The sequence below is a fragment of the Hydra viridissima genome, unplaced genomic scaffold (genome assembly GCF_058129835.1).
Source record: "Hydra viridissima isolate aposymbiotic clone 2 unplaced genomic scaffold, HvirCarnegie_v1 scaffold_2, whole genome shotgun sequence".
NCBI classification, from domain to species: domain Eukaryota; kingdom Metazoa; phylum Cnidaria; class Hydrozoa; order Anthoathecata; family Hydridae; genus Hydra; species Hydra viridissima.
This window is the reverse complement of record NW_028324301.1, coordinates 6,007,401-6,031,457: the sequence shown is the minus strand read 5'-3', so window position 1 is coordinate 6,031,457 and position 24,057 is coordinate 6,007,401. Positions and strand designations below refer to the sequence as shown.

At 28.4% G+C, this 24,057-nt stretch overlaps 4 protein-coding genes across 4 annotated transcripts in view; 3 read left to right on the top strand and 1 right to left on the bottom strand.

Annotated features, from left to right (window-relative positions):
* The window catches only part of LOC149891668 (E3 SUMO-protein ligase ZBED1-like), a 588,790-nt gene that overhangs the window by 169,529 nt on the left and 395,204 nt on the right, over positions 1 to 24,057 (top strand). The gene's annotated exons all lie outside the window — the stretch shown is intronic.
* On the top strand, positions 2,946 to 10,278 carry LOC149891687 (uncharacterized). Its single transcript, XM_090079775.1, has 7 exons — positions 2,946 to 3,263; positions 3,911 to 5,523; positions 5,809 to 6,062; positions 6,338 to 6,584; positions 7,228 to 7,514; positions 8,314 to 8,499; positions 9,190 to 10,278. Exons 4-7 carry the CDS (start codon positions 6,368 to 6,370, stop codon positions 9,988 to 9,990), a joined length of 1,491 nt encoding a protein of 496 aa, XP_089935901.1. The 5' UTR covers positions 2,946 to 3,263; positions 3,911 to 5,523; positions 5,809 to 6,062; positions 6,338 to 6,367; the 3' UTR covers positions 9,991 to 10,278.
* Positions 15,704 to 18,312, bottom strand: LOC145191909 (F-box/WD repeat-containing protein 9-like). The gene is made up of 3 exons (XM_080069043.2): positions 17,515 to 18,312; positions 17,234 to 17,328; positions 15,704 to 17,146 (listed from the first exon to the last, which is right to left on the bottom strand). The coding sequence occupies exons 1-3, from the start codon at positions 17,888 to 17,890 to the stop codon at positions 16,421 to 16,423; spliced, it is 1,197 nt and encodes a 398-aa protein (XP_079925169.2). The 5' UTR covers positions 17,891 to 18,312; the 3' UTR covers positions 15,704 to 16,420.
* Positions 20,339 to 23,479, top strand: LOC145183995 (small ribosomal subunit protein RACK1). The gene is made up of 5 exons (XM_080059529.2): positions 20,339 to 20,569; positions 20,850 to 21,024; positions 21,691 to 21,934; positions 22,036 to 22,287; positions 23,267 to 23,479. Exons 1-5 carry the CDS (start codon positions 20,464 to 20,466, stop codon positions 23,441 to 23,443), a joined length of 954 nt encoding a protein of 317 aa, XP_079915655.2. The 5' UTR covers positions 20,339 to 20,463; the 3' UTR covers positions 23,444 to 23,479.

The window sequence follows — 24,057 nt, the reverse complement described above, 5'->3', positions numbered from 1 at the left end:
GACAAAGTAATCTCAAAGCTCTTCAAATCGAATAAATCGTTTTAGAAACCAAAGCTCAAGTTTTTTTAAGGAAAATATTCTATAAGTCTAAGTTAAATATTTATTTAAAAGGAAAAATTTTAATGCAGCGATAATTATTTCATAGCTTGTATCTGTCTATACCTCTATAATGCAATGTGCCAACTCCCGATAAATAATTCGCTCAACAGAAACGAAAAGACGAAAAATTGGAATAAAAGTAATAGCATCAAAAGTAATTCGTTTTATTCGTTTTACCGTAAATTTCTTTATTCAGGGAAAAGCTTTAATGTTCGAAAAGTAAATCTCTAACCCATTTTATATAAAATTAAAGCAAAAAAAATCCGCTAACGATTTAATCGATATTGTATATATATTAGGGATTGGTAAAAATAATCCTTAAAAGCGATTGGTGAAAATTTCTCTTGTTTTCTCAGCTGAATATGTATCACACATAGTCTTAAACTTTTGTGAGCTTCCAGCCTGGAAACAAATATCAATGGTGCAATTTTATTACATATCTTTTTTTTAAAAAACGGTGTTTTCTCTTTTTTTTTTTTTTTTTTTTTTTTTTTTCTTTTCTGGAAATGTTCTGTATAGATTTTCTAAAGCAGATCTAGGAGCTTATATTCTTCTGAATTTTAAAAGTAGAAAAAGCATATAGAGATCGTTGATAATTGTAACAGCTCAGCACTCAAAAACAACTGCTAAATGCGTAATATTATAAATACGGAATCAAGCAGTTGCCGAATATTTTTTGGTGAATTTTGCGGAATACATTTTTGTTAAGACTTGGTCATCTTTTAAAAGTATATTAACAATTAAAACAACTTTCATTATGAACGTTAAGAAAAAAGCTACTATTTCCAGAGGAATTTGTTAACTGTGCCCTGTAATATGTAACTAACATAATAAAAGAAAACGAGAGAAATTATAAACATACACAACAGCCACCCGAAGTGAAGTCTTCTATGTAAACAAATTCCTAAAAATTCCTTTTATTTTCTGTTTTTATTTATGCATTTATGATTAGTTTCTTCTTTGTTTATCTTGTTTAGATAAGATACCAATCATAAATACATAAGTAAAAACAAAGTTCTATTACCCAAGGCATCAAATAGTGTTGGGTGTTAGAGTTTTGTGGTTTTAATTTTTAATGAAGTTTGCTAAAAACCTATTTGCAAATATAGGTATATATATATACATGGCACCGAGAGGGGGGGGGGTGGACGGGGAAGATTCCCGGGGCCCCGTGTAGGTGCAAATAATTTTTTAAAGTAATTTTTAAAAGATTTAAATAGTTTTGACTTTTAAAAGATTTAATTAACTTATATTTTTAATTTTCAATGAACAGAGCACACTTCTTTTGGTCCTGGGTATATAATTATTCATAATGAGGGCCCCTTAGGAAATCTTCCCCGGGGGCATATTTTGAAACCCTATACAGGCTCAGCGATACCTTAGAATAGCGCAATCTGATTCGTTGGTTTTGAAAGAGAGTTTTACGCGCGTTTGTTTAAAAAAAGAAAACATATGCCATGCTTCAGAATTTTTGAAATAAGCAGTACTGTTTGGCAAGTAGTTTTTAAGCGTAAAGTATTATATTGTTTTTCAAGACAGCAAGTCTAGTGAAATCTTGGCGAGTGTTGCAGTTTTTTTTTGTTGTAAAAATCCAAATGATAAATTAATTAATCAAAAGAAATCTACAAAATCAAATGTTCAAAGTTTATTATTCTTTTTAATGAAATTAACTTATTCTTATTAAGAAGAATTTGCTTAAAAAGTTATTCTAATCATTAAAATAACTTCTTAAGTGCTTTGATCAATCAGATTGATCTGTCAGGTATGATTATTGTATTTGATAATATGATTATAGTTTATTTTATTCTTAATGATAAGAACTAATAAATACGAAGAAGTATAATTATATAGTATAACAATAAATTTTATTATTAATAATAACTAACAATTTCAATCTCAATTCAGGGTGGTCATTTCTCTTAATAAAAGATCTAAATTCTCCTGAAATATACTTGATTTTCATAAATACTCCTACAATCTACTAATTTAAGCTTGAACTTAAAGTTTACTTTCGAACATTCAACTTTAACTTTCAAATTTTTAATTAAAATTGTTGAATAATATTTAAGTTCAGTTAAAAAACTTTTAAAATCCTCATAAATAATCCTAATTTTTTGTTTTCATTTTTCCAAGTTTTTTGGTAAAATCTCCTGAAAAGTCCTTTAAAATCTCCTCAATTCTTTTAATTTTTAAACTCAAAAAAAAGTGTAGCCTTCTATTTCAAATAATAAAACTCAATTATTAAAGATAATAATGATAATAAATTAAAGATTATCACAATAGTAAGAAAATTAGTTCCTAATAAACAAATATTAATCTTAAAACAAAAGTATATTTAGTAATAGTTATAACTTATATTAAGTAATAGTTTGTTCACATAATACATTATTTCTAATGTTAAAAAAAAAAGTATAAAAAACCAGCAATCCAGTTAAAACAAAAGTTACTGCAAACTATGACTTTGTTATTATAATTACTAAGTTTCGATATTATAAATTATAACGCCCCTCGTCCCTAAGTTATGTGATTACAAATTTACTTAAATTGATATCCCTAAAAGATTATTAACTTTTGCAAGTTTATTTTCCTTTTAGTCTATATATTTATAGTATAAGAACGAATTCCAGGGTGATTCTTGTTAAATCTTGAAGCTGGCAGTGGCTTATTATAATACTCCTTTTATTGTCACTCTTTCATTATTATTTTTGAGTTTTTCATGTGTTTAATTTACATGCTTAGTATTTACTATTTTTAAATATCCTTAATATAAGAAGTTTTACAATATATTTAATTTATATAGTATATGGTATTATATTTTATTGACAATATGATATAAGTATAATTTTTGTTTTCAGATGCCAACTGTCAGTTATAACATTTCAATAAAAATAGAAATTGTGATTGTTATTTTTATCATGATATATTATCAATTATAATTGTATCCTTTGCTACTTGTATGTGGTTGCAACCAAAAACAGTGACATCTATCAGTTAACTTCATGAGTTGTTTATTTGCTTTTTTGGTGGCTATTATTACTACTATTTGACATTCATTAATGTCAGAATTTTGTTTTTTGTTATCAAATAGCAACACTGGTTTATCCTCACTTTCGAAACTCAAATTAAAGTCTAATTTGTGAAAATCATGCTGCAGAACCGACTAAGTAACCTTGCTATTATCTCATACTCAGATCTTATGAAATAATTGTATAATAAAAATTTTTTTAAATACTTTGAAAAACAAAAAATTGTAAATTATTTAGAAATTTTTACTCAGTTTTATATTATTTTGTATTATAGTAATGTTATATTTTTTTCAGTGTTTTCCTTTTTTGGCTAATATCATCAGTAAAAATAATTTAATGGTATCAATATGTAAAGTATTTTCACATTGCAAATGTGAAAATACTTTACATATTCCTTTGCAGTTTCCATATATTGCATGTGTTAATCATACAATATGTATGATGGCATACTTAATAAAAATTGAAGTGCTTTTTGAATATTGCACAATATGGGCGACATGCTAAGTGCAGGCCTGGTTAAGGTGGTATCCTGGCATTATTTTGGTGAAAAGTTTGAAAAAATATTATTTAGACAATTGAACCTTGTAGAATTCAATAGGAAATATCTTTTTTAAAAAATAAAACTGCAAAAGATTTTTTGTGTTAGTGATTTTTGATGATTTAACTGAGTAGTGTACATGACTTTGAATTTTAAAATTGATTTTTCTCAGTTTCTTTTTATTCACTCGTAGCTGTAGGAAAACAATAATATCTCAAAAAATCATTATTTTATTTTAAATTTTTAGTGCCTGAACCAAAAAAAAAGACTTGATTTGCGACTACACTTGCAACAACAACAAAAAAGACTTGATTTGCAACTATACAACTTGATTAGCTGAGTGTTTTATTGCTAAAAATGTTTTTTTTTACTAATATTTCTGCCATTTTAAATCGTTTAAATTCTTTTTAAATATTTTTGGTTCAAGCACAAGTTACACTATTATATTACCATTGTGCTAAATTTCAATCTTTAATATTGATGTAATCTTAAAATATTTATGTTCTTGAGACAAGCTTTTTCACTTTAATTTGCTGAGTCAGCAATTAAAAAAATGATCGAATTCATTGCCCTTGCGCAGAATTTATTAGATAAAGGGCAAAAAAAGGCAGCAACTAATAAAGCTTTTGAACTGAAATCTTTAGGGTATATTAATAAAAGGACAAATAACTATTTGAACCTAAAACCAAAGTTGGATATAAATTCTACTCATAGTTATGATTCATCAATGACAACATTTTTATTTTTCGCCTAAAAATTATTATAAAAAATTCTATTAGTTGCGAATGTTTGATTGACGTTCGAAATGTATTCATACCCATTCTTAAACTTTTGGGAAAATTTTAAAGCGTTTTGTCGACAACATCTTAAAAATTTTGGAAAACGGTGAGCACTAAAAGTAAATTTTTCAATTCAAAGTTTTCTAAAAAATCCAAATAAAGGTTAACAATAACAAAAATCTTATCATTAAGATAAAACAATTATTTAAAATTAGTTATATTACCCTTTAGGCTACAAGTATCTGTTTTATTTTATAAGTTTAAATTTCAAAAAGTTCTTAGAAAATTGCCATTTAGCAACCGTTGCTAAACAAGTTATCTTAAGTTAAGCAACCGTAGTAACCCAAAATACTTGAAAATTTTACGTTTTTAAACTTACATTTCTGATAATATTTCACAAAAATCGAAAAAATTTAACTTTTTAACTTATTTAATGGTAGAGCAGAAACTTTTTCAATTTTGAGTGGGTAATTTTTTAACTTCATAAAATTTATGGAAATAGGGTTAAATTTTGGAGAAATCAGGAAAACTCGCTCTTCATTATGCTTTATAATCAATATGGCTCTGTGCGAGAGAGATAATTATCTCCTATTTCTATTTATAATGTTAACTCAGCGTGGCATAACTTGCAAACAGCCCCTAGTGATCAGAAAAAAATCACGGAAGCCCATCTTAACATATTAACAGACACCCTATAATATTGTCAGTCGACAAGTGTCGTAAAAATGTCTTTAAGACGTCACAAATATGACAACGTGTGCCCACTTATTAACGCAGCTTATTAATTAAATAAAGTTTTTTTTAACTTTTTGTATATGAGTTTCTTTTTAGAAATGATTACCTATAATTTAATAAAAAATTTAATTTATATATGATTCTAAACTTTAGTAACAGGAAAATTTACAACGATGAATTTTATTTATCCAGATGGCTATATAACTGAAGTTGTTCTAGATACTGAAAATTTTCTTGAGTTAAGAATTAGTGTTAGTTCGGATAAAGCAGCAGAGGAATGGATGGAAAAATTTGGAGCTGCAAACAACACGAAATTTATTATTCAACGAAATCTTCATCCCAAGAGGCAAGTTAATTTCTGTTAGCATAATTTATAGTAATCATAATTATATTAAAATGCGTTATCAAAAATTGTTAGCCAGCATTAATGTCAAATAAGTCAAAAATTAATGTCAAAAAATAGTCAAAGAAGTCACCATTAATGTTTGAAAAAAAGTACCCCAAAATTGTTCAATGATACGTATAAAAAACATTTGGTTAATGATTTTTTATAGCGTTATTGAGTCCTTTTATAATATACTTAATGTGAATATGATTTTCTAAATAAATATATATAGTATTATTTAAATAGATTTCAGTTTCATAAGATTTGGCTATGTCAACATAATAACAAAAACAAATTAAAAGAAAAAAGTTACCGTAACACCAACTGTCCGTTAAAAGTGGATGTTAAAGTTAAAAAGGTGAACTGCTCAACTAAGAAAAACGACACTTTTATGCAGAACAGAACCTCTTGCGTGTGTTGTCAAAGTTTTTAATACGCACAATCATAACATTAATTCTGCTGATGCACTACGTTTTCTTCAAAGCGAAAATGGATTACAGGTAACCTTTTTTCTCTGTATACCATATATATGAAATACTTATATATGAATATAATATATATATGAAACACATTTTAAGGAGTATTCTGAAGTCCTTAAATTTGGAGCATTCCGAAAGTAAATCTTTACGTTATTGAAACTGTTTGTAAAAATATTGTTTAAAAAAACATGTAATAAAGGAAAATAGTTAACTATGAAATATAAACTAACTATCCCATTTTAATAGATAAACGTTAGAAACCAGTAATAAGTAAAATCGAGTTTTTAACATTTTAGGAAACTTTTAACGAATATTTCTCTAATGATATGACACCAGGCGAAGCGCGACGTATTCATCGAAAAAAACTTTCGATTAAATATGGTAAAGCTAGTAAGCAAAAGGCAGCAGATGCTAGAGAAAATCCTACACTAAATCAAGTTTATTATTGGCATCGCAAGTATACTGCAGAACATTACGGCGCTGTCACTGATTCTATTGGTAAACTGAGATCTTTTATCGATACGGAATTTTACAAAAAACAAGGTAGTTTTATTCGTTAGGGTACTTGGCCAAATGTCTTATCTAATGCTAAAAAGTTTATTATTTTTTTATTAAACAAATTCAAAGGAATAAAAGATAATGCAATTAAACTTGCCAAAAACATTTTATAATATTAAATTTTTTTTTTAGGTTTGTGTAAATACAATTCAGCTAATTGAGTTCTTAAAATACTAAAATTAAAGCTATTTTAAAACATACTGCTGATTCTTTAATGCCAATTTTGCAGCAGGTGATAGTGGCTAATATTTTTTCCCTCCAATTAACTTTTTGTTGGTGTAATCTCTTATTTTCAATGTTTCTAACATTAATCAGGTCAATTGTGCTTTTTGATACCTTGCAAGCATCTATTTTTATTTTTCAATTAAAATTTTAAGTTAATTAAACATAAGTAACATTACCCTAAGAATATGTATACCAATTTTTTAGTAAAAAAAAGTGTTCAACAAAATTTCCATTTATTAGTACTTTTTTCTACATAAATATGATAAACTAAAAACTATAAATTCAACAAAATGAGGTTGCCAGAAGACTTCTTTTGCCAATAATCATATATTTAAATAAATACATAAGAAGATCATGTTATCATTAAATACTTGTAATACTTTTAACATTAACTTTTTTTAAGGACATGAAGTACATATAAAAACTCAAGGTGACCTTTGGGCAGTTGTTATAGCAACACCAATAATGCGTCGTGCTCAGAAAATGGAAACTTCTAGAGAAATAGTTTTTATTGATTCAACAAGTAGCGTTGACTCTACATGCTCCACAACAACAGTTATCCTTACAGCAACATCAGCAGGTGCAGTTCCATTAAGTGTTTTGATACATAATGGACAATGTACAGCTTCCTATACTCTTGCATTTAGTCTACTTAAAGAAACATATGCTGGATTATTTGTAGGACAATCGGTAGAACATTTAACAGTATTATATAAGAATTAATTGTTGTTTTCTTTGTTACGATTATCAATTATAAAATATTTTAAAAGTCTAGAGATTTTATAAAATTACAATGAAATATTATAGCTTATTACTCTCTTTTTTTAGTAAAGTTTTTGAGTAATTGTTCACCAAATTTCTTATATCTCATTTTAATCTTCATTAAATAACTTTTTTTTTTAAAACTAATTTACTCCCAACAAGGCTGCAAGCAACCACTATTAAGTTGGAAGTTATTAAAATAGTGTAAATAGAGCAAAGAAACGGTCAACAGAAGATTTTAAAAGTTTATGGTTGTAGGGTTTAGTAGAACATGAAGATAGAAGAGAGTTCCAAAGCTTTGAAGTGCGGGGAAAACAAAGAATGATATAAAGTTTTACAGAAGTCTTAAATGCTTTATACAAGGAATGTTTAATAATTTTTAAAAATTTTTTCAACACGCCCCATGTCTATTAAGACCCAACGGTTTATTAACTTTTACTTGTTATCAACAAAAAAAACAAAACTAAAAACTAAAAAAAAGCATCCAAGAGTAGAGACAGATAAAGTAAAAGGATGCAACTTTGCTGAATGAAGAGTCAAGTCTGAGAGCTTAAGTTTTACTTTACAAAAATACTATCATGGTCACTGCTCCACAACTTTTCAAGTCTTCAGTCAACCGTTTCTTGATCTTTAACAATACTCTTTGTTTTCTAATAATTCTCAACTTAATAGAATTTTTTTAACTTAAAAAGTAGAATGAAAATGAACTTTGTTGGTTTTATAATAGTATCCAGATTTAGCAATGACTGACGACAGTAAAGTCGAGAAAGATGCTATAAAAGTGGTATGGCCAGGTACTCATCAGTTACTTTGTCAGTTTCATGTAGCACAGGCTGAGTGGAACTGGCTTTTGAAAAAAGAAAATAGTGTTCATGCTAAAGATAGGCAAATACTTGTGAATCTATTTAGAAAGGTATCATTGTATAAGAAATGTTTTAATTATATTTGTGTGTGTGTGTGTGTGTGTGTGTGTGTGTGTGTGTGTGTGTGTATATATATATATATATATTTACACACACATAGGCAGTTTATATTTCTTTTATACACACACACACATATATACATGAGCGATGTATAAATCTTTTATACACATATATATATTAAAGTAATATATATATATATACATAAAAAAATTAAAATATATATACATAAAAATATTAAAATATATATCTATATAAAAATATTAAAATAACATACAACCCTCGGAATTAGGAAAAATAAGGTCGGCAATAATTTGCCGACCTCAATCTTTTTGAGGTCGGCAAAAATTATTTGATACAAAGGTCTGACCATAAAACATAGAAACGAGGTCGGCAATTTTTTGCCGACCTCAAACGCTTTCAGGTCGGCAGTTAGGTCGGCAGTTAGGTCGGCATTGCCGAATACCGACCCTAATTCCGAGGGTTGAACATATATATAAATATTTTTTTTTGACTTTGAGTTTTTCATTTTAGTTAAAATGATAATTATACTTTTAAGAGAAAAAAAAAAAACTTTTGCCAGAGCTATAAATTACTCCTGTAAACCATTTTACTCCCCTAAAATGGTTTTTCCAGTCAATATATATACATATAGGACTCACTTATAATAATTTATTTTATAGGTAGTCTATGCTTTGACTGAGGAAGACTTAACCATTACTGTTAACAGCATTCTAAATTGCAATCATGTTAAATTTATTGAACGATTCAAAAAATTTTTTAAAAGGCGAGAAGAATGGACATCATTTGATAGAAAAAAGTTTATTACTAGAGGGCATCATACAAATAACTACTCTGAGGCGACTCTAAGGATTATAAAAGACATTGTTCTCCAACGTTGCAAAGCATTCAACATTGTTGCTCTTGTTGACTATATATGCTTTGTGTGGGAGGTATATTGTCAAGATAGACCTTTAGAATTTGCTCATAATAGAGTACCTTCTGCATCTAAAAAAATTCTTAAAAAACTTAAGATTAACTTCCATGATTACATTCAACCGATTGATGGTGTTAGTAACTGTTACACTGTGAAAAGTGTTAAAAAACCACTGGAACTAGAATACGAAGTAAACATAGAAGTAGGTTTATGCTCCTGTTGTATTGGGCAATTTGGTGCTTTTTGCAAACATCAAGCCATGGTTCAAGAAACTTATGGTGGAATTTTTCCAAATTCTCCGGCTACAACCCCAGAATGCAGATATAAGTTGGGAGTTTTAGCACTTGGAGAAGACTGTCCTCCACCTGAGTTTTTTCTCTCTTTAATGGAAATGAATGTGTACAAAGAGACACAACACAATTTGTCTCAGCTGAGTAATCCAATTACTACATTTGAAACTAATTCTCTTTCACCAGCAGAAAATACACTAATAAATTCAATTGTGAAAGACTTTGATTGTAATCAACAACAAACAGTATGGTCATAATTTTACATGCAAATGAAGCGATTAGAAAATTTGTGTGCAGATAACAGTTTAGCAATAACATCTGTAGCAAAAATTAATACCAAGTTAAAAAGTGTTCTTAGCATCCCTAAAGCTGTAGATACACTGTTATGTATTAAAAGAAGTGTATATGCCACTGTAAAGAGTAAAAATATAATTAAAATACAACCAAGTTCAGTTGGCAGACGAACCCATGCAAAATCACGCAGTCTAAAAAGAGTAGCTGTTGGTCGTCCTCCTAATGGAGATAAAATAAAAAGAAGAAAAAAAGAGAGAAACTTGGGGAAAAATATAAATAGTAATGCAGCAAATGCAAAATCACATGGAAAAGGACATTAAATTGTTATTAAATATATGATAGTAACCCTTATATAAATTATTAATGAGTTGCTGCATTTGAACTGGTCATATTTTATGTATACACACACACACACACACACACACACACACACACACACACACACACACACACACACACACACACACACACACACACATATATATATATGTATATACATATATATATGAAGACCACACTGGATGAACGATCAGAGTAACAAATTTGATTTTTTTGAGTTATTGCCCTTTTACTGTAGCCCTCTATTCATACTTTGTCTGCCTGAAGTGACTAATTGAAAAACAATTGGAGTATTGAGTTATGGTTTTTTAAACAACATAATTGAACTACATGATATTTTGAATCTTAATAATTGATTTTCTCAAAACAGCAAAAGTGTGACTGATCGTTCTAGTGTGGTCTTTATATATATATATATATATATATATATATATATATATATATATATATATATATATATATATATATATATATATATATATATATATATATATATATATATATATATTAATAAAATTGTTATTACATATATTATATTGACAAAGTAATAATAATTATTATATTGATAAACTATATTATATAATATAGCAAACATTAAATTTGATAATACATAAAAATAGTTATTATATCAAAAAAAAATATATATATATATGCATCCATATATAATATATCTATATGTACTTCATTATAACTACGATGCAGTTCTTTTTTATTAAAGTTACTTAGCTAATTAACTTGTTTATGTTTATTTAATTCTAAATTCGTATATATTAAAAAAAAACAAAATAATTGTTTTGTTTAACGAAATTTATTTTACTTTTATCAAACGCGCGTAAGTCTCTCTTTCAAAACCAACGAATCAGATTGCGCTATTCTAAGGTATCGCTGAGCCTGTATAGGGTTTCAAAATATGCTCCACGGGGCCCGAAATTTCTCTCAGCTGCTATGTATATATATATATATATATATATATATATATATATATATATATATATATATATATACATGAAAAATTAAAAGTAAAAACACTTTTGAACCCGCTTTCTCTAAAACATCCTACCAACTGAATGCAATTACTTGTTAAAACAAAATTTAAAGTATATTTGTATGAGTGTACCTTCCACAGAAAAAAAGGTTTTAAAAATCTTCAATTAAAAAGTTGTTAAAAACTGATAGTAAAAATACTTTTGACCGCTACTATGTGACTTAAGTTTTGATAGGAGAATGTCATAGTCTACGTTGTTAAAAGCTTTTTGTAAATCAATAAAAATATCACAAGCAAATTTCCCATTATTAACAGCAGCTCTATGCTTTCTGTAATTTCGATAAAAGCGTTAGCCGTGGAATATTTTTTACGAAAACTAAGCTAGCGTTTATATTTATAACTAGTTCTACTAAGGACGATTGTTGATGCCTTAAGCTCCACTCTCTTTGTGAAATGAATTATTTTAAAGTGGTTTATGTAAAGTTCCTGACACCAGTTTAGGAAGTTGTGTTGGAAGACCGTTTAGTCCAATATTCTTAGTTTTTATACAAGTGGAATTTATACATCTAACAGTTTTCTCTTTTGTTATTAATTGAATATAAAAAAAAACCGGTTTAGGATTGGCCAGCAACTTGTGAAAGTTGAACTAGAGTTTGGAATTCCGTTGAAAAACTTTGAAGCAATCTCAATAAAAAAATTTAAATAACTGGAGATTTAGGATTTGTTTCACATTTGCTATTGATGAGTATTGTAGTTAGACAAAAAAAAAAGTTTATTCGGCGTAAAGTTTATCAACTGTTTTATATCGTTATAGCCTTATTTATGGTCTTTTGTATGGTCATACCATTCAACATTTGGAATATCTTAGATAAATTCAGCTTTTTTAAAGTTTTTAGAGCACCTCCTTTCAATAGGTTCAGATAAAGTTTGCGTTTTGGTATTTAGCATTATTATAAATTGAGCAAATGATCAGATTTTGAAGCAGTAAGGTTGCCTGAAATGATTTCAAAAGAATAAATATTTAGAAAAATATTATCAAGTCCTGTCTCAGAACAAGTGGTTATGTGTGTAGGCTGTAAAGAAAAAAAATTGGTTCTAAAAAATGTGAAACTTCATTGGATGTGTTATACTTGAACATGTCAAAGTTAAAACCTACCATTGCCATTAGTTTTTTTTGTTTTAGCTTAGTGGATATAAACAATGATCAAGAAATTCAAATGGACACACTAATCTATGACGAAAAACCAACTATTAGGTTCCTTATTTTGTAATTTATTACTTCAATAAGTATAGATTCAAGTTATTTACTTTTAAGTAGGATCAAGACAGCAATGATGTTAAAAGAGGCTAGATTTGGTATACATCAAACCACACCCTATATGGTATTACCTGGAGTGTGAACAAATATACATCCATCTAAATTAACATTACAAACGCATCTATATCTTGCAGGTTAGGTTTAGTAATCCAAATAATCGGCCAAAATACCAAAAGATGCTAAAAAGATTTTTAATTCGTTAATATGATAAGGATATGTTTACATAAAGATAAAGTATTATATCTCCACATGAGCACTTACAATAATGATTACAATAATGATTTACAGTAATGATTTTACTAAATGATTTTTTTAAAAATATTGAAATAAATGTAGCATAGATGCATTTTGTAAATGCCTACTTTCGTTTCCATTCACTCATTTGGAATTCAATAAATTAGAATTCGAAAAAAGTCAAACGAGTAATTATTATATGATTATGTATAGTAAAAAATTTCGGATTTTGTCGCTAAAACTACATTACAAGATTATTTACCAGTTTAAATTCCAGTGACTTTCGTGCTCATGTGCAAAAGATGGCTAAAGATCACTAATATTAAAGAAAGGAATGTTTTTGAACAGATAAGGCAGTATCAACTTTTGACCTTTTCATATCAGTTTATCAACTAGATTACATTTTGTGTATCCATTTGTCACATAGATCGTTAAGTGGTTTTTAGTTACAGATTAGGGCGTATGCCTCAAATTTCACTGCTATCTTTAAAAGGTGCAGAAAAAGGGTAGTTTTCAGGGATATAACTGTTTTTGTTAGTTTAAATTTTAACTCTGAAAATGATTTTCATTAGATTTAATTTTTTTAAATTTTACCATCATCTTATCAATAAATATCATAATGATGATTGCCGTTTTATCAACGAACATCATAATGATGCTCATTACTAAAATGGGAATAAAGAACATTTAGCCAATTGAATTGAGACAATTGAAAAAGTTGATTTAAATATCTTCCAAAAAATAATGAAAGATATTCGTTAAAAACTCGTCAAAATCATAGTGAAGGAAGGTTGTCAAAGAAAAATTGAAAATTGAGGACCTTTTTCCACTTTGTGTATACTCAGATTTATTCGTTGTGTCAGTGTATGTTTGATGAAATAATTAGAAAATAAAAATGATGTAGAAATAAACGTATTAACGGATGATAACATTTAATTTGACCAGTCCTTGAAAGTTCTTAACTCGCTTCAAAATTAAGATTAAATTTAAATGAAGACGCTTGGAGCGAATAAAGGCATCGACGTTCCATTTTTTGAAAAACATATTCAGACAAGCAAATTCTTATCAAATTTAGCAACAGGCTTGTATTTTACGTTTGTAGAGGTGTCATTTATATAACTTGTGTATAGCTTGTTGTTACCATTAATGCTAGTATGATCTAAAGTAAAATAAGATGATCTAAGATAAAAGCTTAATTTTGTTTTTGCTAATGCTTTCTAAAAGTCAGTACGGCTTGAAATCATTTTTTTCTCGAACGGGTCTTTGTTGCTAGCGATTTTACTAATGCCAGCATAATGGCTGCAATCGAACTAACGGGCTGCTTGTCTTTGACAAACTCCATCCTTGTAGTCAAACATATCCTTTAAGCACTTGACATTCTTTTTGGTTATCATTTTGGGTTTACAACTACTTCCTATTACTTTTTGACGTCTGGCTCCGCTTTCTGTAGGTCTTACTGTATAATAAATAGTTGATTTTGGTACAAATTCTGCCATAAAATGGACAGCAGTGACTTTTTGCCCTTTACCTTTATGCGTTTTACAAAACTCGTACACACGCTTTCTTTAGGTCTCTGACTGAGAAATCTTTTATTTTTTCAATTAGTAAAAATTTAAAGATAAATTATATGTTTTCTTAAAGAGGAGAAAATTTGCAATATTTTAAATGTATTTGCAATGTTTCGAATTGATCGTGGTGTCAAGAAATTAGTCTAAAACTGCAAATCAATTTAAATGTTATCACCCGTTATCTTTATTCCAAAACATTCCAACCACCCGTTACGTCCGCCATTTGCGAAGGCGTTGTGAAGCTTCAATAAACACTGTTGAACTTAAAATTTTTTACAGAGAAAATTCTTAACATTTAGTTTCATGTAAAGAATAATAACTATTGCAATCACAACTAGCAAATATAAAAATACTAATTAAGCTACAAGATTTAACAATAACAGTTCTAAGATACTAAATTATTAATGAAGATAAAAGGTAAACATTAACAAAGATTGATTTAAAGATTAATACAACTGTAAATAACAGGAAAATAAAAGTCTTGTCATAAAATAAATGGACTACTTTGATTATCAATATTCAGCAGTAAATAAAAACCTTTCAAGAGTGTTAATGATAATTTCGCCAAGACCTGCATTAAATTTACACTAGAATATAAAATTTTCCCCCGATGGAATTACAAGCATCTTGTGAAATACCTAGCTTTTTATCTTAATAGTCAGTCATACAAGCTAAAATATTTCGAGATTTATCAGCCAGGAACGTGCCATGAAGTGAGATTTTTGGCAGATCCTTTGTATCTCTTGATTTTGGATATGATATCACAAGTTATCTATTTGAAGAAAGACCGGCAGATTCTAGTCTTTAAATTTGCTTCATGATTGCTATATTTTATGCTCCAGAGTTTCTTCGGTACCGAAAGACTTTAATAAGGCTGCAAAAATTATAAGCAATGAATGGGATCCTTGCAAAAAGATTTAACACCCACAAAGTTGATTCCTTTCAAAAATCCAATTTCTGCCATATTTTGCTCAGAATAAACAACAGAACATAATAATTTGAATGAGCAATTATGTTCATTTTAACTTATATGGGTTTGTAAATAAGCAAAATTACGGTATTTAGGGTAGGATTAGTCGAAGAGTGATTGACCAGAGGCAATTTAACTGCATTTCTAATGTATGAAAAATAGCCCAATAACTTTTTTGGATATATTGCAACAAAAAGAGCAATTATTTTTTTACTTCTACCAATTTTTGTTTTAAAGAAATCAATATTCTGACAACTAATTAAAACGAATTTTGATATTTTAGTGGAGAAAAAATTACAAATACCTATGAATAGTAAATTGTAGTTAGAACATCATACACTATATACCATGCATATCACATATCTAAAGAATTATAACAATAAAAATTTAAATTATCAGTATTCAGATGGTTATGCAAAAATATTTGTGTACTTGACAACTGCAAACAATGATGGGAAAAAATAAATTATCTAAAATTACAAAGGATTTGCAATGAACGAATAAAAATTTCAAGCGATTTGAAAACACTCCCTTTAACGTAAACATAAAGATACTCAGTGAATGTGATGACTTTTTTATGATAGTGCTGATAATTGTTTCCTCTTCCTCCTCCAAAAGAAGAACAAAATTAAATTTAATGTAAAAAGTGAGAAATGAAAGTACAATATCAAAAACTATTTAGCAAATGAACATTTTGAGAAACTTTCTCTTCTAAATTTAAAACATCCTTCTCCAAATGAAAGAAACATGTGCATAATCATCTGAAAACATTTGTTAAATGTTTTCAGATGATTATGCACATAAACAATATATTAGTTTTTTTGTGTTTTATTTACTTAGTTTTACTAAAACATTCCTCCCACTCCCACACAATAAATTATTATCTATAATTGTTTTTAGATAACTAAAAATGTAAAATAATACAAATTTTTTATCATCTAATTCTGCTAAATATTGGATAACTAGTTCCTAAAAATACTCAAATGTCTTCAAAAGTCCAAGCAATAGCATTATCATTACCACCAGTAACAAGAAGGTTATCAAATGAGCATGATGCTGAAACTTCACCACAGTGTGCCTGAAACTTATGAAGAAGAGTTGAAGATCTGTCTGGATTGTAGCATCTCACAAAACCATTTTGTGAACCAGTTACAATACAACCAGAAAAATTACATAAAGTAGTAAGTTTATAATGTTCCCAAAGTTCCGTTGAGTTTAACAATGTAAACCTATCATCAGTAATATCAAACACTACTAAAGATCCACATTTGCCACCAACTCTCAAGTAGTTAAATCCTTGCTCTACACCCGTATTCATACATAGTACAGGTGTATCAAGTATCAATTTTTTTAGTAATTTACCAGCTCGCACATCATATATGCCAATAGTCTGATCTTCACTTCCAGATAGAATATACTTTTCTGTTATATCTACACAAATTACTGGTCTACGATGATGCAATGAATGCAAAACAACTGAATTTGATCGAGGATCAAACACTCTGATTGATTTATCAAAGCAACATGTTGTATAAACATTATCATGGCACTTTATATCTAACACTGCTGCAGGATGATATTTATAAGTAGCAACTGACTCATGATTATCAGAGTTTAAGTCCCAAACTTTTAATGTTTTATCCCAAGAACAAGTAACCACTTGATTTGGATAATTTTTATCACTGTCAATAGCCCAGACCCAACCCTACATTAACAATTGCATTAATATTATTTAGCAAGGTAAAATAGGTGTATATGTATGCATATAAGTGCACATATAGCTCAATTTTACCTCATGACCTTGCAGTATGCTGCAAGATGGTATTTCACTCTCTTCTTCAAGGAAATCTTTTAAATTCCAAACTAATGCTGTCCTATCACGTGATCCTTTAAGAAATTTGATTGAATGTTAATGTTAAAAAGTAAACACCTTCATAAACTTATGTTTACCCACCTACATGCATATATGCAGTCATACATACAAGCAATATTCAATATTCCATACATAAATGCATACATAAATTTACATACATGATACCAGTAATTAGTGACAAAAAATAAAACGTATTAAACCTGAAACACAAATTGTCCCACATGGCATAATATGCACTGCATCAACTGAAGCAAAATGTCCACTTAGTTTTACCTTTCTTAACTTATGTTCCTGTTTTTTATTCCTCCAGTCATTGGTCTTTTCATAAGTATAACATACTGTTTTCCAATCATTTATGAAAGGTATATCTGAAACAATATTCTTTTCGTACTTTATCAAGAGAATAGTCTTCTGAATATCAACACGATTGAGCAAATTTTTGAAAAATTTACAAGTTAAAACAACAACTTCATATAAACATTTAGTATCAACAAAGCTTAGAACTTTCAGGATAATTTCTAAAGGGAAATCTAAAATAGATTTACTCTCCGTTTCTTTGGCTGAATCAGCAAGCATTATTAGAAATTACACTTCAACCATATTCAGAATATTTTCTAAGTCTTTTTCACAAAAGTATTGCTGTTTATTGACACATCTAACTTTCAAATAGATTTACAACGAACTAAAAAAAATTCTAATTATTGAATCGGCTTTTTTGTTTTTCTGAGCCGACAACAAGTACCTACGAGCAACCAACTATTAATATTATCATTTCTTAGGCGAAAAGCTATAACTCTAAATAATATTTTAATTTGAGACATTCAAATCAAATCAAGACTGCTACTTATAAACATTTTTGTGATTTTTTTAAAGTTACTGATGCTTTGTTAGTATACAATTAAGGTATTTTTTCAACAAAATTAACATTGAACAAAAACATCCTTATGTAATTATTCCGGAGCATATTCACCATCTACTTCAATAATTGCTTCGCATTTAGATTGACAGCTGGTCGATTCCATAGACCAAGTCATCAAAGTCACCGAAAACTTTGTTCGTGAGTCACTTTTTCAGCGATCAATTTACATGATAGTTAGTAGGCATTTCTGTGAAAGAATATTCTGAAAGAGGAAGCAGTTCCAAGTCCTTATTGTCGAAAGATTCGACGACACAACGCTCCAACTGTAGACGCTCATTATATTTGTGGAAAACGATGTTTTTGGTTGCTCAGTCTTTTTATGTCAACTGTAGCGTGAATGCAGTCATATTGAACTAAGTAGACTTCGCTATTGATATTTAATTTTCGCTTGCCGTTTTTCTCCGGAATCCAACACTGATGACCCTCATCACCGTTATTTCACAAGTAACAAATCCAGTTTAAAATGATTTCTTAGTGGATGATTCCGCTTATATTCCACCAAACACACCACATTGGCTACTTACAGTGGACGACTTTCGGCATTCCTTTAGGTTAACACACTAGGCAAAATGCAAACCATCGTCATTTTTTCTTGTCCAAATTGATCGTTGTGATTGTGAAATGACTGGGCTCTATTCCAACCTCAAAGTGGTAAAACATAATATAGCAAACATGGATATGATTTTTAATACGCATTTTTACTGTCTGAAAAGAGAGAAATATTATTTGGAAAAAAATAAAAAATAAATAATTTTCAGCCGCGAAAATTGTGCACAATTGTGTTGCTTAAAGCCTTTTTTGTCTCTGTTACTTTTAAATTTCTTAACAAATGTGAATAAAACTGAGTTTATCATTTTAGAAAAGTTGAAATCGGTTTAAAATATATTATTAGATCCCAAATAACTCGCAAAAAACTTGTAGACAATTATAAATAATTGAGAAAAAAGTGAATAAGAAAAAGGAAAACGTTTATCGATAAAAGCTCTGATTAGCAAATACCCTGATGATGGGAATATTGGGTATGCCGGCGAATTGCTAAAATTTTCTACTCAGATTCAAACAAACGCAAAAAAAAAAAAAAAAAAAAAAAAATATGGAAAACGTGCGATTTTCTTTTAAGATGGTGATCCATTAATTGTAGCATTCCTAATGTATTCGAGTTGAATTTATCTCTATATTCTAACAAAGAAATGATTATGAAAAAACTCTTTCTACATAATTGCAAAGCTATGAGCTATTTACGAAATACAATACTACAAAATTATCTGAATACATTGGCCATTGTGCCCTATTGCTTTTGAAATGCTGAAAAATACCAAACTTGATGGCATTTTTAAGAACTTTTTAAGACAAAACAAAAAAAAAAAAAAAAAAAAAGAAACAAAATATTTAAATGCGTTGAAAAATTTTTTTTCAAATATTTTACCAAAGATTTTTTTTATAAAGGGAAACTCAAAGATAACTTGTAGTCTAACCGATACGAAAGAGTTAGTATGACGCATGAGTGTAGCTAAGATTTCTGTTCTTATAATTGAGAAACAAAGCTATTCCCAAAATGGTCCAGCAAAACTAAAAATTTTAAAATTGTATGTAATCATATGATGAATTTAAACTTGAATGTAACATTTGAACGATAGGTTGACAAAATGTCTTATACAAACATTTTTGATCAATGTTTTGATCTGTGAAGCAGCCATGATCAGGAACAGATGGGTGTTGGGGTAAACAATTAAAATTTCATTTATTATTTCATTTTAGCAGAAAAACTATTTGGTATTTTCAATGACCAAAACTTAATGAAAATTATTACAAAAAGTATTTTAAAAATATTATTTAGTACCAAATGTTAATGAAAAATATCAAAAAAAAAAAGTTCAGAGGTGTATGTCGTCAATATAGTAAACTGTATATCATTTTACATCTAGTAAATAAGCACTTTCTAAAAATTCATGAATGATATATGTGTGTTTATATCATATGTGTTCTTTGAGAACATATAAAGAACCCTTAATCTGCTTCCAAGATACTATTTTATTTTAGAGTAGCAACAAATCATGGCTTAACTATTCAAACAGTTTCTTCAATCTTATTTAGGATCAATAAAAAGTAAACAAGGCAAATGTAGCTCAAAATGCGTCGGTGATTTGTTCGTTCCTTTCTAACGTTCGCGAACAAGTCGATCGTAGCCTAAACTACTAAATAAAATCCGAAAGGATCCCTGCAATCAAAAATGGAGCAAATGACTTTACGTGGAACTCTAAAAGGCCATAATGGCTGGGTTACGCAAATTGCAACAACACCTCAAAATCCTAATTTAATTCTTTCAGCTTCTCGTGGTATGTTATTTCTCAACCTTTTAAACATGAACCTCTATTTAAATCTCAACTTCTACTTTAAACTTACTTGCTAGAAAATTTTTTATTGTTGAAAATCATTTTTGTTTAGTGTGTATAAACATTGTTTTTCACATATTTATTTCATTTATCTTAGTGGTTTATTATTGCAATACTTATCTATTCCTTTTTAATCTCTATTGCATTTGATGTTTAATCAGATGAGTAATCATCTGAAACTAGTGTTAAATTTGAAACTGATGAAAAATATTTTTTTTTATAGATAAAACACTTATTCAGTGGGAACTGACAAGAGATGATGAAACAAACTATGGGTTTCCAAAAAAAAGTTTGACTGGACATAACCATTTTGTTTCTGATGTAGTCATGTCTTCAGATGGTCAGTTTGCTCTTTCCTGCTCATGGGACAAGACATTGCGTCTTTGGGACCTAAATGCGTAAGTTTTCTAATAGCTGTAAAAGTTTTTTTTTTTGCAGATTATCATCAAACTATAGCATTCAATCAGAAAACTTTTATAGTCCTTTTTTATTGATTCTAAGAATAACTTTAAAAATTCTCCTTAAGTTGTTATACATGAAGCAGGATGATTTTAAAACTACACTACAAACTTTTCAATCATGATGTTAAGCTGTAAAGTTGTTTTCAATTTTTGAATTTTTGTTTGTATATTAATTAGTGGTATTTAATGCCAGAATATCAAATTTTAATGCTATAGTAAAATATATTTAAGATAGATTTTATCTCAAACATGCCAAGTAACAAAAAATTATAACTGACTGATAGTGTTACAAAATCAACATTATTTTAAAACCTTAAATTAATATATTTTAAAACCAATAATCTATTTGCTAGCAACTGAAAATTATAATGCTAATATGTTTTCAAATTTCAATCTACTTCACTTATTTTTGACTTAAAGCTACTCTATCAATTTTGTACATTAATTTAATACATTAGGTAAAGTTGTCATTTTAATCTACAACTTTACCTAATGTACCTCTGAATTAACTAATTAATAAATATCAAAAATAAAATAAAGCTATGGTTATCAGTATCAACTGTTTTACTAATTAACCATATATGTAGTTGTTAAATATTATAGAGGAGTGACAACCAGACAGTTTGTTGGACACACAAAGGATGTTTTAAGTGTTGCATTTTCAGCTGATAATCGACAGATAGTATCTGGCTCTCGTGATAATACAATTAAATTATGGAATACTCTAGGACAATGCAAGTACACAATTCAAGATGAAAGTCATTCTGAGTGGGTCTCGTGTGTGAGATTTTCTCCTAACACTCAGAATCCAATAATTGTATCTTGTGGTTGGGATAAGATGGTCAAGGTATATCATTTAATTCAAAATGATAAAAGTGTTTGTCTTTTCTGTTTACTAAGTTTTACTTAAGAACTGAATAATCCACTGTTACTAACAATTATTTCAAGGTTTGGAATCTAACAAATTGCAAACTTAAAACTAATCATTTTGGTCACACTGGTTACTTAAATGCTGTTACAGTTTCACCAGATGGTTCACTATGTGCCTCAGGTGGTAAAGATGGTATGGCAATGTTGTGGGATCTAAATGAAGGAAAGCACTTGTACACACTTGATGGTGGAAATGTTATTAATGCATTATGCTTTAGTCCTAACAGATACTGGTTGTGTGCTGCAACTGGTCCTATGATCAAAATTTGGGTAAGTTGCATCCTTTTATACTGCAACTTTTCATTGACAAATGCACAGAGGTCGGAAAATTTTCAAATCATGAGTAAATTGATTTTAGCAACTATATTTTTTGTACCAATTTAATATTATAGCCTTTCATAAAAAAATACCTTAAAAATATAATAAAACAAAAATTTAGTTATAAAATAACAAATAAAATCATTACTTTTATTACATTACATTATTACTTTTTGTTTCACACATTTTTAATGAATATTAAGACTTTACCAAAATAAGGATTCGTTTTTGCTTGCACCAATACAAACAAAAGTGAATGAGAGAGAGAAAGAATGGTGTATAAATCACAAAATACAAACATGTAGCAATGAGACAGAAAGAGGGAAACGTCTAAGCATTATGGCACTATTTACTGCATGGTCTCATTCAAAGTGGATAAACTAGCTAATAGGGCGATACTATAGCAATCTTTTGTACACATGCTCCTTAGATATGACACTTTTCATTTTTATATTTTCAAGAGGTTTTTAGATTAAAGCTTTTGTTAAAGAAATTGATGAAAAATATACCAAAAAAAGTATTCTTTCGAATAATTACCTACATTAAAAGTATTTTTATTAAAAGCAATTCAAAAAAATGAATACAAATTACCCCTTATTCATTGAAAAACCAAATGGTATTTTTTTATTGTTTCTGCTTATTTATAATGATACAATTTATTTTAAACCACAATCAACAAAAAGCTCAGATCAAAAATTGACCAATCAAAGAATGTCATTTTTTATGTGTTAAAAAAACAAGCTAAATTAAAAAGATCCCCTTAAATTGTTAAAGATGTACCATGAACTTTTTCAAAAAGTTGTTTTTTAACAATACTTCACTTTTTTCTACTTATTTGCCTGGTAAATTATTTCTGATCTCTGTGAAATGTCATCAAATTTAATAATTGTGCGTTTTCTATGAGGCATCTAACATTTTCTTTTTAATATAGGATTTGGAGATGAAATCTGTTGTCGATGAGTTGAAACCTGAAGTAATTAGCGTTAGTACTAAATCTAGAGCAGCTGATTGCATTTCACTAGCCTGGTCTGCTGATGGCCAAACATTGTTTGCAGGGTATACTGATAATCTAATCCGTGTATGGCAAGTAACACGGACTTCTCAGTAAATTTTTTTACTGTTGAAAGATATTGCTATGGGATCACATTTGCTATATTTTCTTTGCTTTTTAATGATAAACTTCATACGTAGCTGTTCCAACCCAAGTTTGGTTTTTACGCAGTGCCTGGCTTGGGGTGCCGAACTTGGCGTAGGTACTTTATGGACAACTCTTTTTCGGGCCTATTTTTAGTAAATTGAGCTTAAAAGTTTTCCTCCTCGATAGAAAGTAACAATTCAATGTGATCAAAAACTAATATGGTACTAAACTTGAGCATTTTCTTATAACATTATATTAACTTAACTCTACATAAGAAGCACGCATGGACATGTTTGTCCGAAACATTGACAAGTTTATCATAATGTATATTTCATTTTGTTTAAAAACCTTAGAGAAAAAGCCTTTTGATAAAGGGCATCGACAATAAATATCTGTACTTTTAATAACTAATATATCACAAATTTGTACCTTAATAATCAGAAATATTTTCATTTAATTTATATTACGGATCAAACCGTAAAATAAAATTTTTTTTTAAAATCAGCAATCCAAAAAGAAAATTACTTTTAAAACTTTCAATATCTGCAAAAATAGTTATTTTAAAAACTTTCAATATCCACAAT